This window comes from Littorina saxatilis, unplaced genomic scaffold, assembly GCF_037325665.1.
Source record: "Littorina saxatilis isolate snail1 unplaced genomic scaffold, US_GU_Lsax_2.0 scaffold_282, whole genome shotgun sequence".
NCBI classification, from domain to species: Eukaryota; Metazoa; Mollusca; class Gastropoda; order Littorinimorpha; family Littorinidae; genus Littorina; species Littorina saxatilis.
The window spans coordinates 61,511-81,999 of NW_027129167.1; the positions used below are offsets into that span (position 1 = coordinate 61,511).

The 20,489-nt window shown below is 41.2% G+C and overlaps 1 protein-coding gene and 1 long non-coding RNA gene across 2 annotated transcripts in view; both read left to right on the plus strand.

The window, feature by feature from the left end:
• LOC138957445 (uncharacterized) overlaps positions 1-12,311 on the plus strand; it is a 42,504-nt gene extending 30,193 nt beyond the window's left edge. The window contains exon 5 of the mRNA XM_070328571.1: positions 12,179-12,311. Coding sequence (XP_070184672.1) covers positions 12,179-12,311 — 133 coding nt within the window. The remainder of the gene's footprint in view (positions 1-12,178) is intronic.
• Positions 1-17,250, plus strand: part of LOC138957451 (uncharacterized) — a 72,937-nt gene extending 55,687 nt beyond the window's left edge. Inside the window, exon 2 of the long non-coding RNA XR_011453035.1 lies at positions 14,672-17,250. This is a non-coding gene — a long non-coding RNA (uncharacterized lncRNA). The remainder of the gene's footprint in view (positions 1-14,671) is intronic.
• Positions 17,251-20,489: the final 3,239 nt, after the last annotated feature.

Below are 20,489 nucleotides of genomic sequence, written 5' to 3' on the forward strand. Positions count from 1 at the left end.
CTCCTGTAGATGCACCATGCTGAAAAATGTACTTATGAATCAAGCATTGACTGAAATAAACAATTTATATATCCAGCACAACATGCAATTCATTAACTTTTGACCCTAACCTTTAACACTTCCCAAAATAAATCTTTGGTGGACATTGCATCGACGCTGTTCATTTTGAATGAACATTTTTCTTGTCAAAGCCTTGTGTAGGGAATGTCATGGCTTTGAGTTCAAAATGATCACACTAAGGGAAACATTCATCGTTCATACATTATTGCTGGCAAAGGCACAGTAGCACTATCAGTCCCGAGGCAACGCACGGAACACGCTGCCAAGGCTGTATCAGGTGTTACCGTACACACGCCGTACGTCCTTGTGGCACACACTGCGCGTGTAGCGTTGCAGCCTCCCCGGGAGGAAACCGCGCGGCGCGCACAGCGAAACGTTACTGTCGAGGCGATGGGAAGCGCCAAAACACGATGGCAAGTCGGAACAAAAGAAAATGAATCAAACACTCATACCTTCTTTGTTCACAGTTATGTTGACACATTGGAATAACATTGTTCAAGTCCATCACTTTACCGAATTGCTGACACATTTTCGGAGTAAAAGAATGTATTTGGAGGGAGTAATATAGCAAAATGCACAGATCAAATCTTATTCTGCTTCGCGCGACGCGCATGCGCAGAGAGAGAGAGAGAGAGAGAGAGAGAGAGAGAGAGAGAGAGAGAGAGAGAGAGACTCAGACTCAGACTTAGAACTTTATTACAAAAGGATAAAGGTTTTAGGCAAAGTCTATTCTTCCAACCTGTCTTTTATACAACACATAAAGACAGACGGACATAAAAAAAAATTCAATCATATAAAATACGGAAATACATTGTATTGAATGCAACACAATGTGCATGTAAGGAATTACATAAGGAGAACTCAAAAATTACAAAATTACATTGACATAGTTATACATTTCTTTACCAGCTATTGTGTTTTCAGCGTAGCAATAGGGCCCGATATTTAGACGAGACAAGTATAATGCCTACGAGTCGAAGACGAGTCGCATTATACTTGTTCGAGTCTAAATATCGGACCCTATTGCTACGATGAAAACACAATAGCGTTTATATAGCTATTCTGACATTAAATTCTGTGTTAAAATCATGTTTTTGTCAGCAACAAGTACCAGAATGGTTCATGTCTTTGATTGCAGACGACGGTTCCCTTTCCGCATGAAGCCACGGAAATAACCGAACATTGAAAAACCCACGGACATGTATTACGGAGAAAACTCGAGATAACCGGATGTTTAGCATTACGTCAATATGCTAGGAATCATATGACGTCATGACGTATCATGCTTGCCTACGTATATTGTATGTTCGAAAGTCTGACTTCTGTTGGGAATTCGCGTGGTGAAGACTGCGGTAAATCTGTAGATGATAAGAGAACAAGGATTGTCTCAGAAGAAACGACTAAATGTTTCAGACCGGTAACTTCATTTCAACATTGCACTATACAATGGACGTTCTATGTGACAGGAGAGTTTGCTGATTTTGTGTTAAACATTGGAGAGATCGTCTGCTAGAATCAGAGATAGGTCGCTTCAGATTGCAGCTTCTGGAAATTTGCAAGGTTTGTTGCCTGTTAAAGAACTGGATTTTACACGTAATGTATGTCATGTACAGTAAGCAACAACAAAAACACACACAAAGCAAATGGCATCGTCTGTCGACTAGTCACAGAAACAAACCTGGCGAGGTATGCGTGTACTTTATACACGTGGAAGAAACCGGAACCATGCGTCTTTGTTATCGACAATATATGCTTTTGCATATTGAGTAAAATGGCCGACTTCCGCCGCATTATGCTTTGATCATCGGAAGAGACCATCCAATCACAGCCCCCGAATTCCCCCACGTGTTCATGAGAATAGCTATATTCCCAAATTATCATGTCCTTTTCACCCTGTACACCCAACCCCTCTCCCTGGTCATCGAACGCCACGGCTTGAACTACAACTCCTTTGCCGATGACACGCAGCTCCAGAACAGCGCCAAGCCGGAGGACGTTGACCATCTCCTGGGATCCATCTCCAGTTGTTTCACTGACATCAAGAACTGGATGACTGAGAACAAGTTGAAGCTGAACAGTGAGAAGACAGAGGCCCTTCTCGTTGGAACACGACAGAAGATTGCTTCCCTCACTGTGACCGACCTCCAGCTGGATGACGCGACTGTTCCATTCTCCCCTGCTGTCAAGAGCCTTGGCGTCTTTCTCGACTCCACTCTCTCCATGCAGACACACATCTCCTTCATCATCAAGACCTGTTTTTTCCACCTACGACGCATCGCCTCCATCCGTCGCTACCTCACCCACGACGCCTGTGTCAAGCTGGTTGTCTCCCTCAACTTCAGTCATCTGGACTACTGCAACTCCCTTCTGGCTGGCCTCCCCGCCTCATCCATTCATGGCCTACAACGAGTCCAGAACGCTGCTGCCGGGCTGACGTTGAGGAAGACGAAGCGAGACCACATCACCCCCCTACTTCGCTCCTTGCACTGGCTCCCTGTCAACACCCGAATCTCCTACAAACTGTCCACTCTTGTCTACAAGTGTCTCAACGACTCTGCTCCCGAGCACCTTCAATCCTCCCTGGACCTGTACACCCAGCCCTCCGACCGTCCCCTTCGTTCTGCTGCTGACCCACTCCGCCTTCACATCCCTCGCTCGAAACTCGCATCTGCTGGTCAGCGTGCATTTCCCTCCGCGGGCCCCTCCATCTGGAACTTCCTGCCGCTTGAGCTTCGCCAGAGCCCCTCTCTTGACGCGTTCAAGAGTAGGTTGAAGACTCAGTTCTTCCCGTAGCTGGCTGCGACTTTCATGTTCGACAGTGATGTGTTGTGCCCCAAAAGACATTCTTGTGCTGTGCTCTGTGAGAGGTGTTTTCTTTGTGTTTGATATTATTTTGTTTGGACCTAGCTATTGATGTATACATTGTTGTTAAACAGTTGTTTGTTGTATGTTTATCAGGGTTTGCTAGTGTGTGATAGGGTTTGTGTCCGTCTGTAGATGTTAGTTTCTTTGTTAGTCCTGTGTTGACAACTCTTCGACAAGCGCTTAGAACTGTACCCACGGAATACGCGCTATATAAGCTATGTAGTGTTTGGTTGTTCACTTGTGTGCTGAATGCTGCTGCACATGCTTTTTTGCTTTGCTTTGTATGTATATATATGTATGTGTGGGGTTTTTTTTCATTTTTTTTTCTTTGTCAAGCGCTTAGAGAACGTAAAGCGCTCCATACATCTCCCATATTATCATTATTATTATTATTACGTTTGCTAGTCCTGTAAACACGATCACATTTTTGGGGATGATTGCAGTGCTACAGCGATGTCCAGTTATTCGTGACCGCAGCATGTTTTGAGAGGCACTCAGCGAACAGCAAACAGCCTGAACGTTCCATTTTTTTTCAAGTGTTTACATGGCTAGCAAATTTCCGTCAGTGGTCATACTGGAATTAAACTTTAGCAGCATAAAATAGTGGATAAATAAGGGTGCACAAAATACATGATAGCTGGCTCTACTTTCTGTCGTCCTTGGCATTCCAAAATGCCCATGTACCTGTCGACCGGATGTGCAAGGGGTTACCACGCATGAGAGAGAGAGACAATGACAATGACAATGACAATGAGAGAGAGACAGAGACAGAGAGAGAGAGAGAGAGAGAGAGAGAGAGAGAGAGAGAGAGAGAGAGAGAGAGAGAGAGAGAGAGAGAGAGAGAGAGAGAGAGAGAGAGTATTAGAATTTGTCATCGAAGATGGTTGTCGGAATGTGTATCAAAAGCCCATGAGCATGAAGGTGCCTGCCTGATGGCCGATGGACATCCAGTACAGTACGCATCCGGAGCACTGACAGAAACGGAAAAAAACCTATGCTCAGATCGAAAGGAGATGCTGGCGATAGTATTCGGTCTGGAGAGATTTGAACGCTATGTTTATGGAAAACACGTAGAAGTTGAGTCGGATCACAAGCCGTGATCACAATATCTGTGTCTTCTGATGAAGATTGTTCAAACAGGATGGCCAACTGACATTAGGTCAAACAAGATACGAACAGAAGATGGACGTATGGCGACCTCGCTCACTGAGCCGGTGTTTGTCATGCAACGCTCTCTTCCGCCCCTGACACCCCCCGTAGAAAGGTACAGCGCCCTCGAACTTTGTTTGGCTTGTGAGCGTGTTACCGGGAGAGAAAGCATCATTGGTGCCCAGGAGATCAGAGGTCTGTGGCGTATTTATCCGGCTTCTCGACAGGTTCGTAACCAACTGTTGCTAGAGGGGTTTGCTCTGAGAGGTCTCTCAGTTCAGGTAAAGGGTACGAACCCCTACATTCTTAGGGGCACCGACGGAGTGGAAGTCCCCGCGACCAAGCTATGGATTGATGATCTACCTCTCTCTGTGTCCAGCACAGATGTAGAGACCGCTCTTCTGAGAGTTGGTTGTGTTATGCGATCAAAGATTATTCATGATAAAATAAGAGACAAAGATGAAAAACTGACGCGCTTTCTGACAGGGAGGCGTTTTGTGTTCATAAATGTGCCAGCAAAGCCTCTAGACAAACAACTGAAAGTTGGAAGTTTCCAAGCAAGGCTCTTCCACAAAGAGCAACCCAAAACAGAAAAGGGGATTCCCCAGTGCTCCCGCTGCCTCCAGCCAGGCCACCGAGTTTGGACATGTGTCAACCCTATCACGTGTCGGGCGTGCAAGGGCAGCGGCCACAAGCAGGGCGACCCAGCATGTGAACGCCCACATCCCACGTCAGTGTGGGACCCCATCAGCGCGCCCACCGAACCAACCAATGAGGATGGACAGAGTGGCCCCGTGCAGGACTCCCATGCCGATGACGCAAGTGGTGATGGAGAGAGGGATGAGGACGAATGGGAAGATACCCAGACAACCCAGACAACTGACGTCAGCAAGGAATTCCAAGCTTCCACAGACGACACCCCCTCACAAGGGCTGCGCAACTCAAGTCAGACAAACAGGCAACCTCAAAGCAAAAACACAAACATACACTCCTCTGCAAAACACAAACCAAAACAGAAGCAGGGAAAATCAGCGCTCGTAGAAAGAGGTAGGCAATTAACAAAGGAAAGGAACGGCAAGAAACAAACACAACTCGATTTTGACTCTCGCACTCGGTCAAATACCCCCAAGCGGACACGCCAAGAGACAGAGGGGGTATCCCCAACAACAGAAGGCGTGGAGAAACACGCACGGCTTGATGCGAGTGCCAACTAGCGCACGTGCTGTGTAACAAGAACTTGATACTGGACACTAACAATGGCTTGTAACATGAAATTGTTCTCGCTGAATACTCGAGGGTTAAGAACCAAAAGAAAAAGGAAAAGTTTGTTTACGTTTTTCAGAAGCAAAAAGTATGATGTCATTTGTTTGCAAGAGTCGCATATTACTAAAGATGTCAGTGAAGAATGGAGGAGAGAGTGGGGTGGTGATCTGTTTTACAGCGAAAGTACCGTGCATAGCGCGGGACAGGTTATATTATTAAAAAAAGGGTTTGTTTGTGATCATGTAAAGATCGTGTGTGAAACGAAGCGCATTCTTGCAGTGAAGATTCGTAGTGATAACCAAAGTTTGATTATCGCAAATGTTTATGCACCAAACGAGTCTAGAGAGAAAATGACATTTTTTGCAGATGTTTCAGACATGTTAAAAAAGGAAGATGGTGATATAGTGTTGTGTGGAGATTTTAATTGTGTCATGAGTAATGAGCTCGACATAATAAGTGGAGAGAAACATTCAAACGTTGTTGTGAAACAATTTAATGACCTGGTGAATGAATGTGATTTATACGATGTATGGAGAATGCATAATTTAGATAGAAAAGAATTTACATGGTCAAAAAATATTCCATTTGTGGCAAGAAGACTTGACTACGTTTTTAGTAGCTTAAGTGTGTTTGAAAAGATTGTTGATTGTGACATAATCTCTGTTGCGACGTCGGACCACAGAGGCTGTAGTATTCATATTAAACTATCTGATGTCGTAAGAGGAGAGGGTTATTGGAAATTTAATAATTCTCTGTTGCATGATGTGAGCTTTGTTGATCAAATGAACAAAATGTTTGACACATTTCAACTTGATGATGAAGAGGATTGTCAACTTGGTTGGGAATTATTGAAAATGAGAATCAAGGATTTTTCCCAAAATTTTAGTAAGTTTAAAAGTTTTGAAATTAAAAATGATGTTGCAAAACTGTATGGTGAATTAAATGAGTTGGATAAAACCCTTGGGATCTCCCCTGACTGTATTCAAACGCAAGGTAAACGGCAGAAGGTCAAGCTGCAGTTAGAACTGTTAGAGCAGCGTAAATCTCGTGCAGCACAGGTGCGTGCAAGAGTTAAATGGATCGAGCAGGGTGAAAGGAACACACCTTTTTTTCTTGGGTTAGAAAAGGCGAGAGCAAACGCAAAAATAATGGAAAGTGTAAAAGATGATAACGGACGAATTGTTACAACGCAAGAAGATATTATTCTCGTCCAAAAAACGTATTTTGCTGATTTGTATAAACGGAAAATTGATGAGGGAAACATGAGCTTAAAAATTGACACTTTTTTGGATGGAACAAAGGTTTTAAAAATAAATGATCAGCAGAAAGACAGCTGTGAAGGGGAAGTGGTAGAAGGAGAAGTTTTGTCAGCTCTAAAGCGTATGAATAATGGTTCTGCGCCTGGAATTGATGGATTAACAGTTGAGTTTTATAAGTTTTTTTGGAGGAGCCTAAAAAGGTATATACTTGCGTCTTTTAACTCTGCTTTTAAGAATGGAACTCTATCTAATTCACAGTGTAAAGCGGCAATTACACTGATTCATAAAGGGAAGGATTTATCAAGAAATGATTTAAAGAATTGGAGACCTATTTCACTGACCAATACAGATTATAAGTTATTAGCGAAATGTTTAGCTCTTCGGCTCTCAGATGTTGTAGGGAGTGTTGTGAATGAGGATCAAGTTGGGTATATAAAAGGTAGACGTGTCTCAACCTTATTGCGATTAGTTGATGATGTTTTAGAACATGCAGATTTACATAATAAGCCTGGATTGATGGTGTCAATTGACTTTTTTCATGCATTTGATTGCATCTCCAAAGAGTTTATGTTGAAGATGTTTGAAAAATTTGGTTTTGGAACTGATTTTGTGAAATGGGTTGATGTTTTGATGAAAAACGCAAAAAGTTGTGTAAACTATTGTGGTTGGTTATCTGAATTTTTTAATATTGATTCCGGAATAAGGCAAGGGTGTCCTTTTTCCGCACTTGCCTTCGTATTAGCAGTTGAATTGTTAGCAATCAAAATTCGAGAGGCCAAAAATATAAAGGGTATGTCATTATGGAACAACGGAGATATGAATAAAGTTTTGAAATTATTGTTGTATGCTGATGATGTTACATTGTTTTTGCAAGATGAACATGACATGTTCCAAGCCCTGGCTTTGATTGGTAAATTTTCAGAAATATCAGGTTTGAACATAAATCACCAAAAATCCAAACTAATGTGGTTTGGGTCGCGGAAGAATTGTAGGAATGAGTGTTGCGGTTTTGCATGTACAGACAAAATGAAAATTCTAGGTGTGTATTTCTGTAATTATATGCGTGCGTCAAAAGTGAAAGAGAATTGGGAAGAGAGAGTGAATGTTGCAAAAAGGCTCATCTGCGTGTGGGAGAAAAGGAATTTGAGCATTATTGGTAAAGTCTGTGTATTCAAAACGTTTATTCTGCCACATTTTGTCTATATAATGCAGGCGCTGATTGTACCAGACGACGTTCTAACTGAAATTAATAGGTTAATGTTTCGCTTCGTGTGGCGCAAAAAAGACTGCAACAGAAAAGCATTTGAAAAGGTGAAAAGAACTGTTTTATGTAACGAAGTAAAGCAAGGTGGATTAAATATGATTGATTTGCGTCAGATGCAGTGTTCCTTTTTGTTAAGCTGGGTTGTGAACCTAACTCTGTCTAATGAAGACCAGAAATGGTCATGGCTCCCAAAAGCACTGTTTTTCCGTTTTGGGAGTCGCTTTGAGTGTTTTTTTGCGAACATTAATAGCAAACCATTTAAAGGATTGGACAGTATTAAATCGGAATTTTGGTCCGCTGTGTTGAAGGCATGGCTTGATAACAATCAAGTCGATAATAATGGTAATTCTGTTTCCGGTTTGTTGTGGAACAACAAAGATATAATTTGTCAAGGAAACCCACTTTTTTTTGCGGATTGGATTAAAAGTGGTATAATGTATGTGAGCGATGTGTGTGAGAATGGACGTTTTTCTACCTATGAAGAAGTGTGTGAAAGAACTGGCTACACTGCAAATAGATTGTTTGAGTACAATGTTGTTCGAATAGCTGTACATCTCCTTTTAAGAAATGTCGATATAAACGATGTAAATTGTTCAGTCTGTGACATTCCGACCTTCTGTGGGAAAAAAGTTAAATCAGTAAAAGAAATTCGAAAGATTCTGGTAGGAAAACAATACAGCCAACCCTGTTCAGAAGGATTTTGGAGAAGAAAATTAGGATTTGAAATTGACGAAAAGAATTGGAACTTAGCAGCCACTGTCACTAGTGAAGTTCGATTACGTGTACTGCATTGGAAAATATTGCAAAACATTTATCCAACTAATATTTTATTGTGTAAAATGAAAGTGAAGGCTGATAAAAACTGTACATATTGTAAGGATGAACTTGATGTATTGGAGCATTTTTTCTTTGAGTGCCCAACAGTGCTCAGGTTTTGGAAATATATTGAAATGTACATTTTAGTAAACATTGGTGAAAGAATTAGGTTGAATGTTACAGATGTGCTTTTTGGTATAAAAAGTAACAGCAAAAATATGAAGAAGATTAATCACATTATTTTAATCGCAAAGATGTGCGTAAGCATTTTTAAAAAAACCGATTCACGATTAACACTGGAAATTATTTTTGGAAATCATGTTGTTTTGAGAGTTCGTTAGTCTGAAGTTTTATTAATTAAAAACAAACTATTGTTTATTTTCTTTGATATAATGTAAAGACAGCCATACATTATGATGCGAATATTGTTTAAAAAAAAGATCAATATATGATGACATATGATCATTTTGATGCTACACATGTTGACACGTATATTTTTTTCACGTATGACTATTTTTAGTCCTTTTGTATAATGTACAAGTTTTTCTGAACCGCATGTAAATGAGAGAGTATGTGTGCAAACAGAAAATACCATGTTTGTTATCTAGTGTTTTATTAATTGAATAAAAAAAATTAAACAAAAAAAAAAAAAAACATTTTTGGTTATGTATTGAATATTTGAAAATAACTGTTATAAAGAAAAAGCATTGTTTGATATATTCCTTTTGTGAACTGTATTTTAAAATGCAGCAGAAGATTAATAATTTTGCATCGAAATCTGAAAAAAAAAAAAAAAAAAAAAAAAAAAAAAAAAAAAAAAAAAAAATACTGTTTGGGTAGCAATTACCGTGCAGAAAATGTATCAATCTTAGCGTTATCTGTTACGATCGTAGAAACCATACAGAAGAACGACTGAATTGGATGATATAAAATGCTCGCCGCAGTCGCAGTAAGCGGGAATACTGATGAGCAAAGAGACCCATCTGTTTGTGTTGAGATAATACTGTTTGTTACATTCAGTTTTCATTGAGTTTTCTTCTTTGCTATTGGTTTAAGCAGTATTTTATTCAAATAAAAGTTTACAAAGCCATGGAATGTATGTTTTAATAAAAGAGCACAACAAGAAAAACTTATGAATAACATAATAATAAATTCTTTGCTATTAAGTTTAAAAAAAAAAAAAAAAAAAAAAAAAAAAAAAAAAATAAAAAAAAAAAGATGGACGTATGTTACGCAGAAACAGGAAACAGAGAGAGAGAGATTGAAAGCCAGGGAGAGAGAGAGAGAGAGAGAGAGAGAGAGAGAGACAAAAAGAGAGAGAGAGAGATAGAGAGAGATAGAGAAAGAGATAGAGAGTGAGAGATAGAGAAAGAGAGAACGCAGGAACGCAGGAAATTTAATGCGAGGCCACCGGCATATACGCATGGGGGTTTACAAAAGACACAGGAAAAAATAGGAATAAAAATCGACAACAAAATTTCATGGTTGTACAGAAACAAAAAAAATATATATCGTGGCACGAAAATTTACAAATTTTGTCTCAAAGTATCAGTCATAGCAACAATTGCCTGTTTGAAATTTCTTCATCACGTGTTTTCATGGCATAATAACAATACATGGCTACAGCTCTATTAATGTAAATACTCTCATTTTGTAGCAGAAAAATCAAGGGTGGTACATGTACATTGTCAGTGAAATATTTCAAAATATATTTTACACGTAGATCCTGGTATTTTGGGCAATGTAGCAGAAAATGTATTTCGTTTTCCACAGCAGGACAAAACGGGCACGTGTTTGGTACAGCACTATAGCGTTTGTTTCCATTCAGGTCAATAATACCTAGGCGTAGTTTGACAAAAATGTTTCTAAATTTAGTAAGTGTGATATCTGTTAGATATTTTTCCGGCTGCAATAAAGACTTGAACGAACTATACGTTGAAAATCTATCACTTTCCATTATCTTACCAAACCATTCCTGCTTATAGCAGTCAATCAAACGCTGTCTAAACGCACGCAAAAAAGCTTTTTCATGAACAACACCACCATTCAGCCATACAAAGGAAAACCCACACATATCCAAACAACGCTTTACCGAGCAAGCCCAATTTTGCAAATAATAATAATAATAATAATAATGCAAACTTTTATAGCGCTATTCTAGAAAATTGTCTACTCTTAGCGCTTTACAATACATACATCGACCAAGCATACTATACACGCACAGGCAAAGAAACCGACCAAATATAACCAACAAACTATACATGCACAGGCAAAGAAAACGACCAAATATACAATACACGCACAGGCAAAAATAACGACCAAACATAAGCAAACATACTATAACCAAACATAACCAACATACTATACGCGCGCAGGCAAAGAGAACAATCAGCACATATAATTATTACTGACATCTAATAATGCAGGCATACAGTGACAATCCAATACACAGCCTAAGCACAAGAACCACAGTAGGCTTCTATATAAAAACGTGTCAACAATACTATTTACACACACACAGACAGTGCTGACACAAAGCGCAGAAAATATATATACGCGTTATTTTAGGCACTAGGTAGGGGGTGAGGTGGGGTGGGTGGGAGATGCTGGAGGGGAAATCACTTGCGCTGAAAGAGGTGTGTTTTGAGATTTGTCTCATTTCAACCTCAATCAACCTCATTTCCGGGTAACCTTGAAAATCTTTTTTTTATCCATCTCGTACGCTTGTCTAGGTAATCTAACCAAAAACATGTTCTGCAGCTTTAGCCAGTACCTGATAACACTGACAGTACTGTCAATGAATAAAGGGAAACGACCGAGTTCTCCATATGTCATCGCGTTTGGAGTTCTTGGTAAAACATTCAAAAATCTTGAGAGAGAGAGAGAGAGAGAGAGAGAGAGAGAGAGAGGAGAGAGAGAGAGAGAGAGAGAGAGAGAGAGAGAGAGAGAGAGAGAGAGAGAGAGAGAGAATATCCAGGTTAGAAAAGCAATTGCAACATGTACGTCTTTTTTATTTTCATAAAAACATTTGAAGTGCATATATTGTAGAAGCTACGGTTTTTTTACAGTGAAAAACGGAAAAGACAATTCCGAGAAAATGACCTTCAAGTTTGTAATGTTTTTCAATCAGTTGGTTAGCAATTGACATTAAAGACGTTTAAGTGTCATTTCCGACTAAACTTTAACAATGACTCGATAAGTTAGTGTCTGAGGAATGCATTTCAGAAAAAAAACAAAAATCCTACATTTTGACTACTTTTAGAAAATAGCCTATAACTTGGAAGCGCTGCTTTATAATGATGTCGGATTACGTTCTAACCGGTCTTTTTGTGGCGTGGCAACAACACTATATACGTTATAATCGATCTACGTTATAACCGATTAATGTTTAGTGATAAATAAGAACAGCGCTGGCCGGGAAAAAAATAAATGTACTTTATAACCGATCTACGTTATAACCGGTTACGTTATAACCAAGTTTTCATTTTTCTGTCACCTCCAGGCACATAAAGCAACACACAGAAGACCAAGTGGACATTCCGCTACAACTGATTATTGGTAAAGGGCAGCTAAAATGTGACGGTAAGCATTTGCACACAGTTACCAATGTTTATACCACTACTTTCTGCATGTAGTTTCCTACTTATTCAGAATCTTGAATTAAACTATCATCTTTAAACTTAATTTTAAAATGATGTAATTGTTTTGAAAATTCATTCGTTTTTAATCTTTATTTTATTGACTGAAACTGGAGTCCCTGTAGCTAATAAAGTGTTATTTTAGAAAAAGCAACAATACATGCACAGAATGTGTTAAATGTGAACGGTTTTTGCTGTACTTTTTCAGGAAAAAACGTGGCATACATTCTTCTTGAGAACTTAACCAGAAAGCAAGAGATGAAGAAAATGTACAACATGATCCGAGAAGGTCACCTGCTGCGCTTTTGTCAGAGCTATACTTATGAAACCTCATCCGACCTTCATCAGTTCCAAGAGTTTTGCAGCAAGCAGCCGAACACTGTTGGATTCCCCAAGCCGAGTGATGTTGATGTTGACCATGGCCTGTCTTTTTTGTTCTGTTCCCTGTGGGGTCCCTCACCACACATCACGTCTTGGTGCCTCACACATGACCATGGACAGAAACTGACAATTGAAGACCTCATCCAAACCGCACTGGCTTGTTTTCTTTTCCCAGTACATCGAGATATGGAAATAAGTTTGAAAACAAGTCTCCTTGATAAGCTTATCTTGCATCCCAAATATTTCAGTTTCCACAAGAAAAATATGAGATTCTTGTTTTCATCTTCAGTGTTGTCTTTAACAAAAGACCGTCCGGATTACTTAATTATGACCAAAGAGGCATTCCACCCACGTTACCTTGACGACCCCTCTCTGCCCATCCCAGCCACACTGCTGTCAGTGACCGTTACAGAGGACGCGGTCAGCGTGGAGCTGCCCAGCCAACACTGGTACCTGGCGCTGAGACTGCTGGCTGACAGAGAGATGGACGAGACAGACCGTGACGGCAACACGCTGCTTCACATCGCTGCCGACAAGGGAAACCTAGAGGCCATCACACTGGCCGTGAAGAGTGGAGCGTCCTTGGCAAAGACAAATAAGGACAGTCTGACACCTTACGAACTGGCACAAAATAGACAGAATGCACCAGATGGATCAAGGGTCACCACAGGGCTAGGGATTCAAAACCTTAAACTTTATTATGCTTGCTGTACTGATGACTTAATAGAAGCAAAAACTGCACTCTGTTCCGGTGCAGATGTCTTCTGCAAAGGAGAGAAAGAAAATGTCCCTCTTCCTACTGCTTGCGAAGTCGGCAGCGTGAAAACTGCCCGCCTTCTTCTCAAACTTGGCGCTAAAACAGAGGAACAGAACGCGGAGGGTTCCACGCCACTCCACGTTGCTTGTGAATCTGGTCAAAAGGCCATTGTAGAACTTCTGTTACAGTCTAATGCCGCAGCAAACACCACAAATGACGATGGAAACGTTGCTCTTCATTTGGCATCAAAATCCGGTCACACAGAGATAGCAAAAATATTGCTAGAAAGTAGTGATGAGATGCTTATTAACATACACAATTCTGGAGGTTTTACCCCTCTCCACTTTGCATGTGAATCAGGTCACTTGAAGACAGCTAAGATGCTGTTGGAAAAACATGCGCATGTTGACGAGAAGTCTTCATGTGGGCATACACCTCTTCATTTGGCTTGTAAGAAAGGATTGAACCAAATGGCTGATTTGTTGATAAACCAGGGAGCTGATGTCAATGCAGTAACCAATACTGGTCTCACACCCCTTAAACTGGCGTGTCAGAAAGACAATGAGCAAGGCAAGGATCCTTGTCAGGACAAAGCGAATGTACCAAATAAAATTGACGTTGTCAAACTCCTACTGGAACACAGACGCATAGACATCACAATTCAAGACAACTATGGTCGCACAGCACTGCACGAAGCTTGCTTAACTGGTGACGATGTTGTTGTAAGACAACTACTGGAACACTTTCAAGACAAAGACATCACAATTCAAGACAACTATGGTCGCACAGCACTGCACGAAGCTTGCTTAACTGGTGACGATGTTGTTGTAAGACAACTACTGGAACACTTTCCAGACATTGACATCACAATTCAAGATAGTGATGGTCGGACTGCAATGCACGAGGCGTGCAAAGCAGGCAAACCTAAAGTTTTGGGACTACTGCTGAAACATGGCCAAGACATCGACATCAACAAGCAAGATTACAACGATCGCACTGTACTTCACGATGCTTGCTCATCTGGCGAAAGTTCCGTTGTGAAACAACTACTGGAACACTTTGAAGACATAGACATCAACAAGAAAGACATTGATGGTCGGACTGCACTTCACGAGGCTTGCGCAGTTGGCAAACATGAAGTTGTGAGACTACTACTGAAACATGGCCAGGACATCGCCGTGTGTTAACGCACTTGCGCTCGGAAGCGAGAGGTTGCGAGTTCGACCCTGGGTCAGGGCGTTAGCAATTTTCTCCCCCCTTTCCTAACCTAGGTGGTGGGTTCAAGTGCTAGTCTTTCGGATGACACGAAAAACCGAGGTCCCTTCGTGTACATTACATTGGGGTGTGCACGTTAAAGATCCCACGATTGACAAAAGGGTCTTTCCTGGCAAAATTGTATAGGCATAGATAAAAATGTCCACCAAAATACCCGTGTGACTTGGAATAATAGGCCGTGAAAAAGTAGGATATGCGCCGAAATGGCTGCGATCTGCTGGCCGATGTGAATGCGTGATGTATTGTGTAAAAAAATTCCATCTCACACGGCATAAATAAATCCCTGCGCCTTGAATATGTGCGCGATATAAATTGCATAATTTTTTTTTTTTAAATCCCTGCGCTTAGAACTGTACCCACGGAATACGCGCGATATAAGCCTCATATTGATTGATTGATCAACTATGAAGATCACAACCGTCGTACTCCACTGCATGAAGCTTGCTCGGCTGGTAGTGTTGTCGTTGTAAAGCAATTGCTAGGACACTTTCAAGACATTAAAATCGACATCCAAGATAACAAATGTCGCACTGCAGTTGACATAGCTCGCCCTTGTAGTAATAAGATCGTTTTGCTGCTTGAACAGTGTAAAGCCGAGCGGTGGTAGCTTCACGGAAACATTAACTGTCTGTGTCTAAGATGTTACCGTGCATGTGTTTTTAAAAGGCATTTGTCAGGATCGCATTCACCACCAGACGAACAGACGAACAAAATGCAAAATGCAAAATCAACAAGAGTATAATAGGATTTCAAATTGTATTCAGACCAAAACAACAATCAAAAATATATCTATAAAGAATCTAGGTTGGCTTTAACACAGTCTGTCTTTCTATACTAACAAATAAAATATGAGTCTTTAAACTGCTGAAAAATCGGGCATGACCCGTAGGTACCCTGGCAACCTAACTTACTCTCCAAAAACAAAACCTAAGTCCTAATCTGCAGGAAAAATTGGGCAGGGGTTCGGGGCCTGGACAAAATCGAGCGACGCCGCTCGATCACTGCTTGTTGGTAACCTTAGAGTAGCGCGCACTACTCTAATTAGCCTTGTGGAAACCGAGTGAACAGCGCGCACGGTTCACTATTGCAAGTGGGACCGTAGCTGCGTATCGAAAACCACACGCAGCTCTGGAGAGGCATCAAACATAGGCCTAGGCTCGAGCACCTTGTACCCAGTTTAATGTATCCCCAGGGAGAGGCACCAAGCAGATGGCATAGGTTCTCGCACCTTTTGCCCAACTCAGTGTATCTCTCCTCAAGTGGTAGTTTTGATGACCCTGACTCTAAAACAGGGGAGACGCATGCTTCAGGCACTTATTAGGCACCCTACTCTCTCACACGTCTCCCGACCTCGAATCTAGGGGGTCCTTAACGTCCTCAGAGGAAATTTTCCTTTTAGGGACATGAGTTGATGATACGCTAAAATAACTCCCGACCTCATGAGGACTCTGGCTTTTATAGCTAACGGGGCTTCCTCCCACGTCACCCTAGCAGGACCAATGAGAATCTCGCTCTGGCAGCGTGGGAGCAAAAGGGAGGGGAGGTGGAGGGCTCCGAGCCGGCTGCCAGCCTCCTTACAAATTGAAGTTAGACTCCTCAAATATACACCAAAGCTCTTCTATTAAGAAAACCCACAGGAAAAAGGATGTACAAACATATGTCATTAAATGACAAACCTCACAACGTATCCGTAGATACCAAACACTTGTAGGTAGACAAAAACGCAGACGAACTGCAAAACTTCCAATTACACACTGTCTCTTAAAGACCGAGCAATTATGTTACACACAAAAATACTTCTTTAATACACAAAACGTACGCTAGACGTTCACATCAAACGGCAAATCCATGCCCATAAAAAAAACCACAAAAACGCTGCGTGCTCAAAGCAACAACGTCAACGGCCATTGCCATAACAAAAACGTCGGCACACACCGGCTTCATCCGTCTTTATACATTCGCATTAGCCACATATATGATTAACATAGCGCCTACATTCTACTGAATAAATGGATACATGTATGGAATATACGAATAAAAGGAATATCGAGGAAAAGAATGGCAAAATAAAATAGAGAGAGAGAGAGAGAGAGAGAGAGAGAGAGAGAGAGAGAGAGAGAGAGAGAGAGAGAGAAAGAGAGAGAGAGATGATGATGATGGAACTTTATTTTTCAAGGATAGAGGTTTAAGGCGACGCCTTTTCTTACAACCGGTCCTTACTTCTAATACAAATGTCTTATAAATGATAAACAAGTAAAGCAACATGACAAATAAACAAATTAAACGAACCACAAAACGAACGCGAGAGAGAGAGAGAGAGAGAGAGAGAGAGAGAGAGAGAGAGAGAGAGAGAGAGAGAGAGAGAGAGAGAGTATGTATGCGTTTGTGAGTATAGCAGCAGGAAACGTCAAGCCTAGTGATCAACAAACTAAAGAAGGGGGTAAAACGAAAGAGAGGGTAAAAAGAATACGCCCCTCTTCACTAAACCTTCATAAAAACTGACTGTAAAACTTAACAAAGATGGTCCTAGAACAAAAAGGGACGTTATGTGTTGTATCCAAAAACGATGTGATTAAAACATTACAAGAAAAGGTAGGGCAAAGAAGATCCTAAAATCTTCAACTCGAATCATTTCCTATAGCTACGTGGGGGGTAAAGTCCAGTTGCGGGAGGGGAGGGGGGGGGGGCTAGAACAAAGGCCCCTCTGTGGTCAATCAGCCTCCCAGGGCCAGCCACGCTCGCCTCAGCAACACATGTGAAAGTAATTAACTCGGTCGGTACCGGAGTTTTGCTAAGAAATAAAGCAAAACTCCTATTCGGCTGCACAAAAATCGTCTGCTTAAAGTGACCTACTTTCTCTGCTCAACGCACGGGCTATTTGTACTGTATCTCTTCTTGTACACTTACACTCTTATGGGGAAAATAAGAGATACCCCAAAAAATGTATGTGCACTGCACTTTTCTCCACAAAAGTAAGGAACAAGGACACGAACTGCAAAGTGGTCGTGACAGAAGATTGCCTGATGGAATTTCCAACTAATAAGGTGACATCAACCTACCAATCCTTTAGTAATCACAATATCAACGCTATGTTGAAGTTTAGTATGTGTCAAAATCCCTGAGCAACCTTTGTCTCAGGTTTCCCTCAGTCTCCACTTTAGACCACGAGCAGAAAGCCACTGGGAATCTTTAGTTGCTGTTAAGTCATACAAGAAACATATGTATACAATTGTAAAACGTACATTAAACATGAAATATAAACAATCAGTTGAACATACACCTATCCAGCATGAGTAACTTTCTTTCAATGTATCGTTTTCTTCCCGATTTGAACGCACCTTTGATTTAGGTAATTCTAATCACAGACCCTCCCGAAAGTTTTACAGACTTTACAAATCAATCAATCAATATGAGGCTTATATCGCGCGTATTCCGTGGGTACAGTTCTAAGCGCAGGGATTTCATTTGTCACTACGGGACATCCTGGCTGATTTCTGTTTAGAGTTTGAATTTTTCAAAGGATATATGGCAGACAAACAGCAATACTACTAAGAAACATAGCAACCTGTATGGGAACAATGGTACTATGTACAACACTTCGATAACAATTTAACCATCCTTTGTTATGATGCTGGCATTTGGAATGGTTCTGAAAACTAACAGCAACAGATTTTAAACAATATGTCTGTGGTTTGTTGTTCAAAATGAAAAACTTCAAGTTTCAATAATTATGTACTTTGCCAAAACAATACTGCGACAAATTTCGCTCCCAAGTTAAAGCGTTCATTCCCTTGTCATTTTATTCAAACTTTCTATGCCAGTTGAGGCCGTTCACTTGATATCTAGATCACCTTTCATATTAAAGATTTGTTTACAGGGATCACGTGACAGCCGCTCAAAAAACGGTTCCCTCAAAATCGACGGACAAAAACCGATTGCACCAATCAAAGTTTGGATAGTTACGGGGTTTTGTTTATATATTTTTCAATGTTCCGGAAACAGTTTTAAACCTGTCATAGGATTATTCACTTGTGTCTAAAAATAAAAGGCATGACTTTGCATGTCTACAGAAAAATGATCGATACAAATACTGCCAAGGTTTCATTTGTGTATAAGCACTGATGCAAATATCCTAGGCCTGTAAACACGCTTGATATTTGTGAAATGATTGCTGTTCCAAACCAGTAAGACATGCGAAGTCATGCATTTTTTGAACACAAGAGAAAAATCTTATGACGGGTTTTAAAACTTTTTCGGGAACATTGGTTTGTAGACAAACTAAATTAAAAATGTCAAATCCAACAAGTCATTGCTGAAATACAGTGCTTTTAGTCAAGATGCCATTTCAAACTGACTCATTTACTCACGTTTTTGACCCCTCATGCGATCGACAGCTGCATCATAGGAAAAGCATAGCACTCGAAATACAAGATACAAGATACAAGAGATACAAGATACAAGAAATTTTATTGTCCTCATCAATACAAGGAAATTTGGCATGTGTGTGGCAAGACATAATACACTGAAACATAGACATTTACAAAGCAACAACTGAAGTTCAATATCAACACACCCTTACGCACACATACCCACTACTTCAGACACACAGGCTACATGTGCCCCTCGGACGTACGCAACTCACAATTCACCCAGCCATACAACTCCACATGCACTTACTCATTCATGCAGCACTCTAGCGCCCGGCCATGCACAACTCACAAACTGGAACCCTCGTACGGCTACATATGACACCCGCACAAACATTACAGCCTCAAACATCGTACTAGATCTACAACTAACAAGCATACATCCACTATCAAACACCGAATACATCATCACACATTACATCATAACATATTGCATTATAACACACGCACAAACATTACAACATCAAACATCGTACTATAATCTACAACTAACAAACAATCATACACTATCAAACACCAAATATATCATCGTACATTAAATTACATCATACCCCCCCACCCCACCATACATTCACAATCGACACAGAATACATCATCATACATATACATTACATCATAACCCCCATACATACGCAATCAACACATAGTACATCATCATACATTACATTACATCATAACCCCCCCCCCCCCCCCCCATCATACAAAGTAAACAGACGTCAACATTTCACTCTTACCCCCCCCCCCCCCCCCGCCAATCACACGTCCTCTACTCTACTATCGCTCACACCTACTACACATCACCCATAGTCCTCCAAGTCACAGTTCACAGCACTCATTGTCCTTCCGCAGTCACAGTTCACATCACCCATAGTCCTCACATCACAGTTCACATCACCCATAGTCCTCACAGTCAAATTTTACAGCACTCAAGTCTATCTAGCATACTGTCACATTCACAGGGACTGGTTGTAGAGTCGTACAGCCATCGGGAGGAACGAGTCCCTCATCCGGTTCGTCCTGGCCCGCCAGCACCTCAAACGGCGTGATGACTCACGCGTGGGCTCGCACGATGCGAGCGCCTGGTGCAGAGGGTGGCGGTCGTCAGAGCGGATCATGCTCAGCTTCTTCAGCGCCACACTCGGGAATCGAGTGCTGAGAGGCTGAAGCTCAGAGCCAATGATGGAGCCTGCTCTCTTCACAATCTTCTCCAACCTTTCCATGTCGCCTTTCTTTGCACTGCTGTGGTAGCAGAGCTGGTTGAAGGAGACGACACTCTGAATAGTCGCCTGGTAGAAGAGGTGGAGGATCTGTGGGTCGACGTGGAACTGCCGCAGC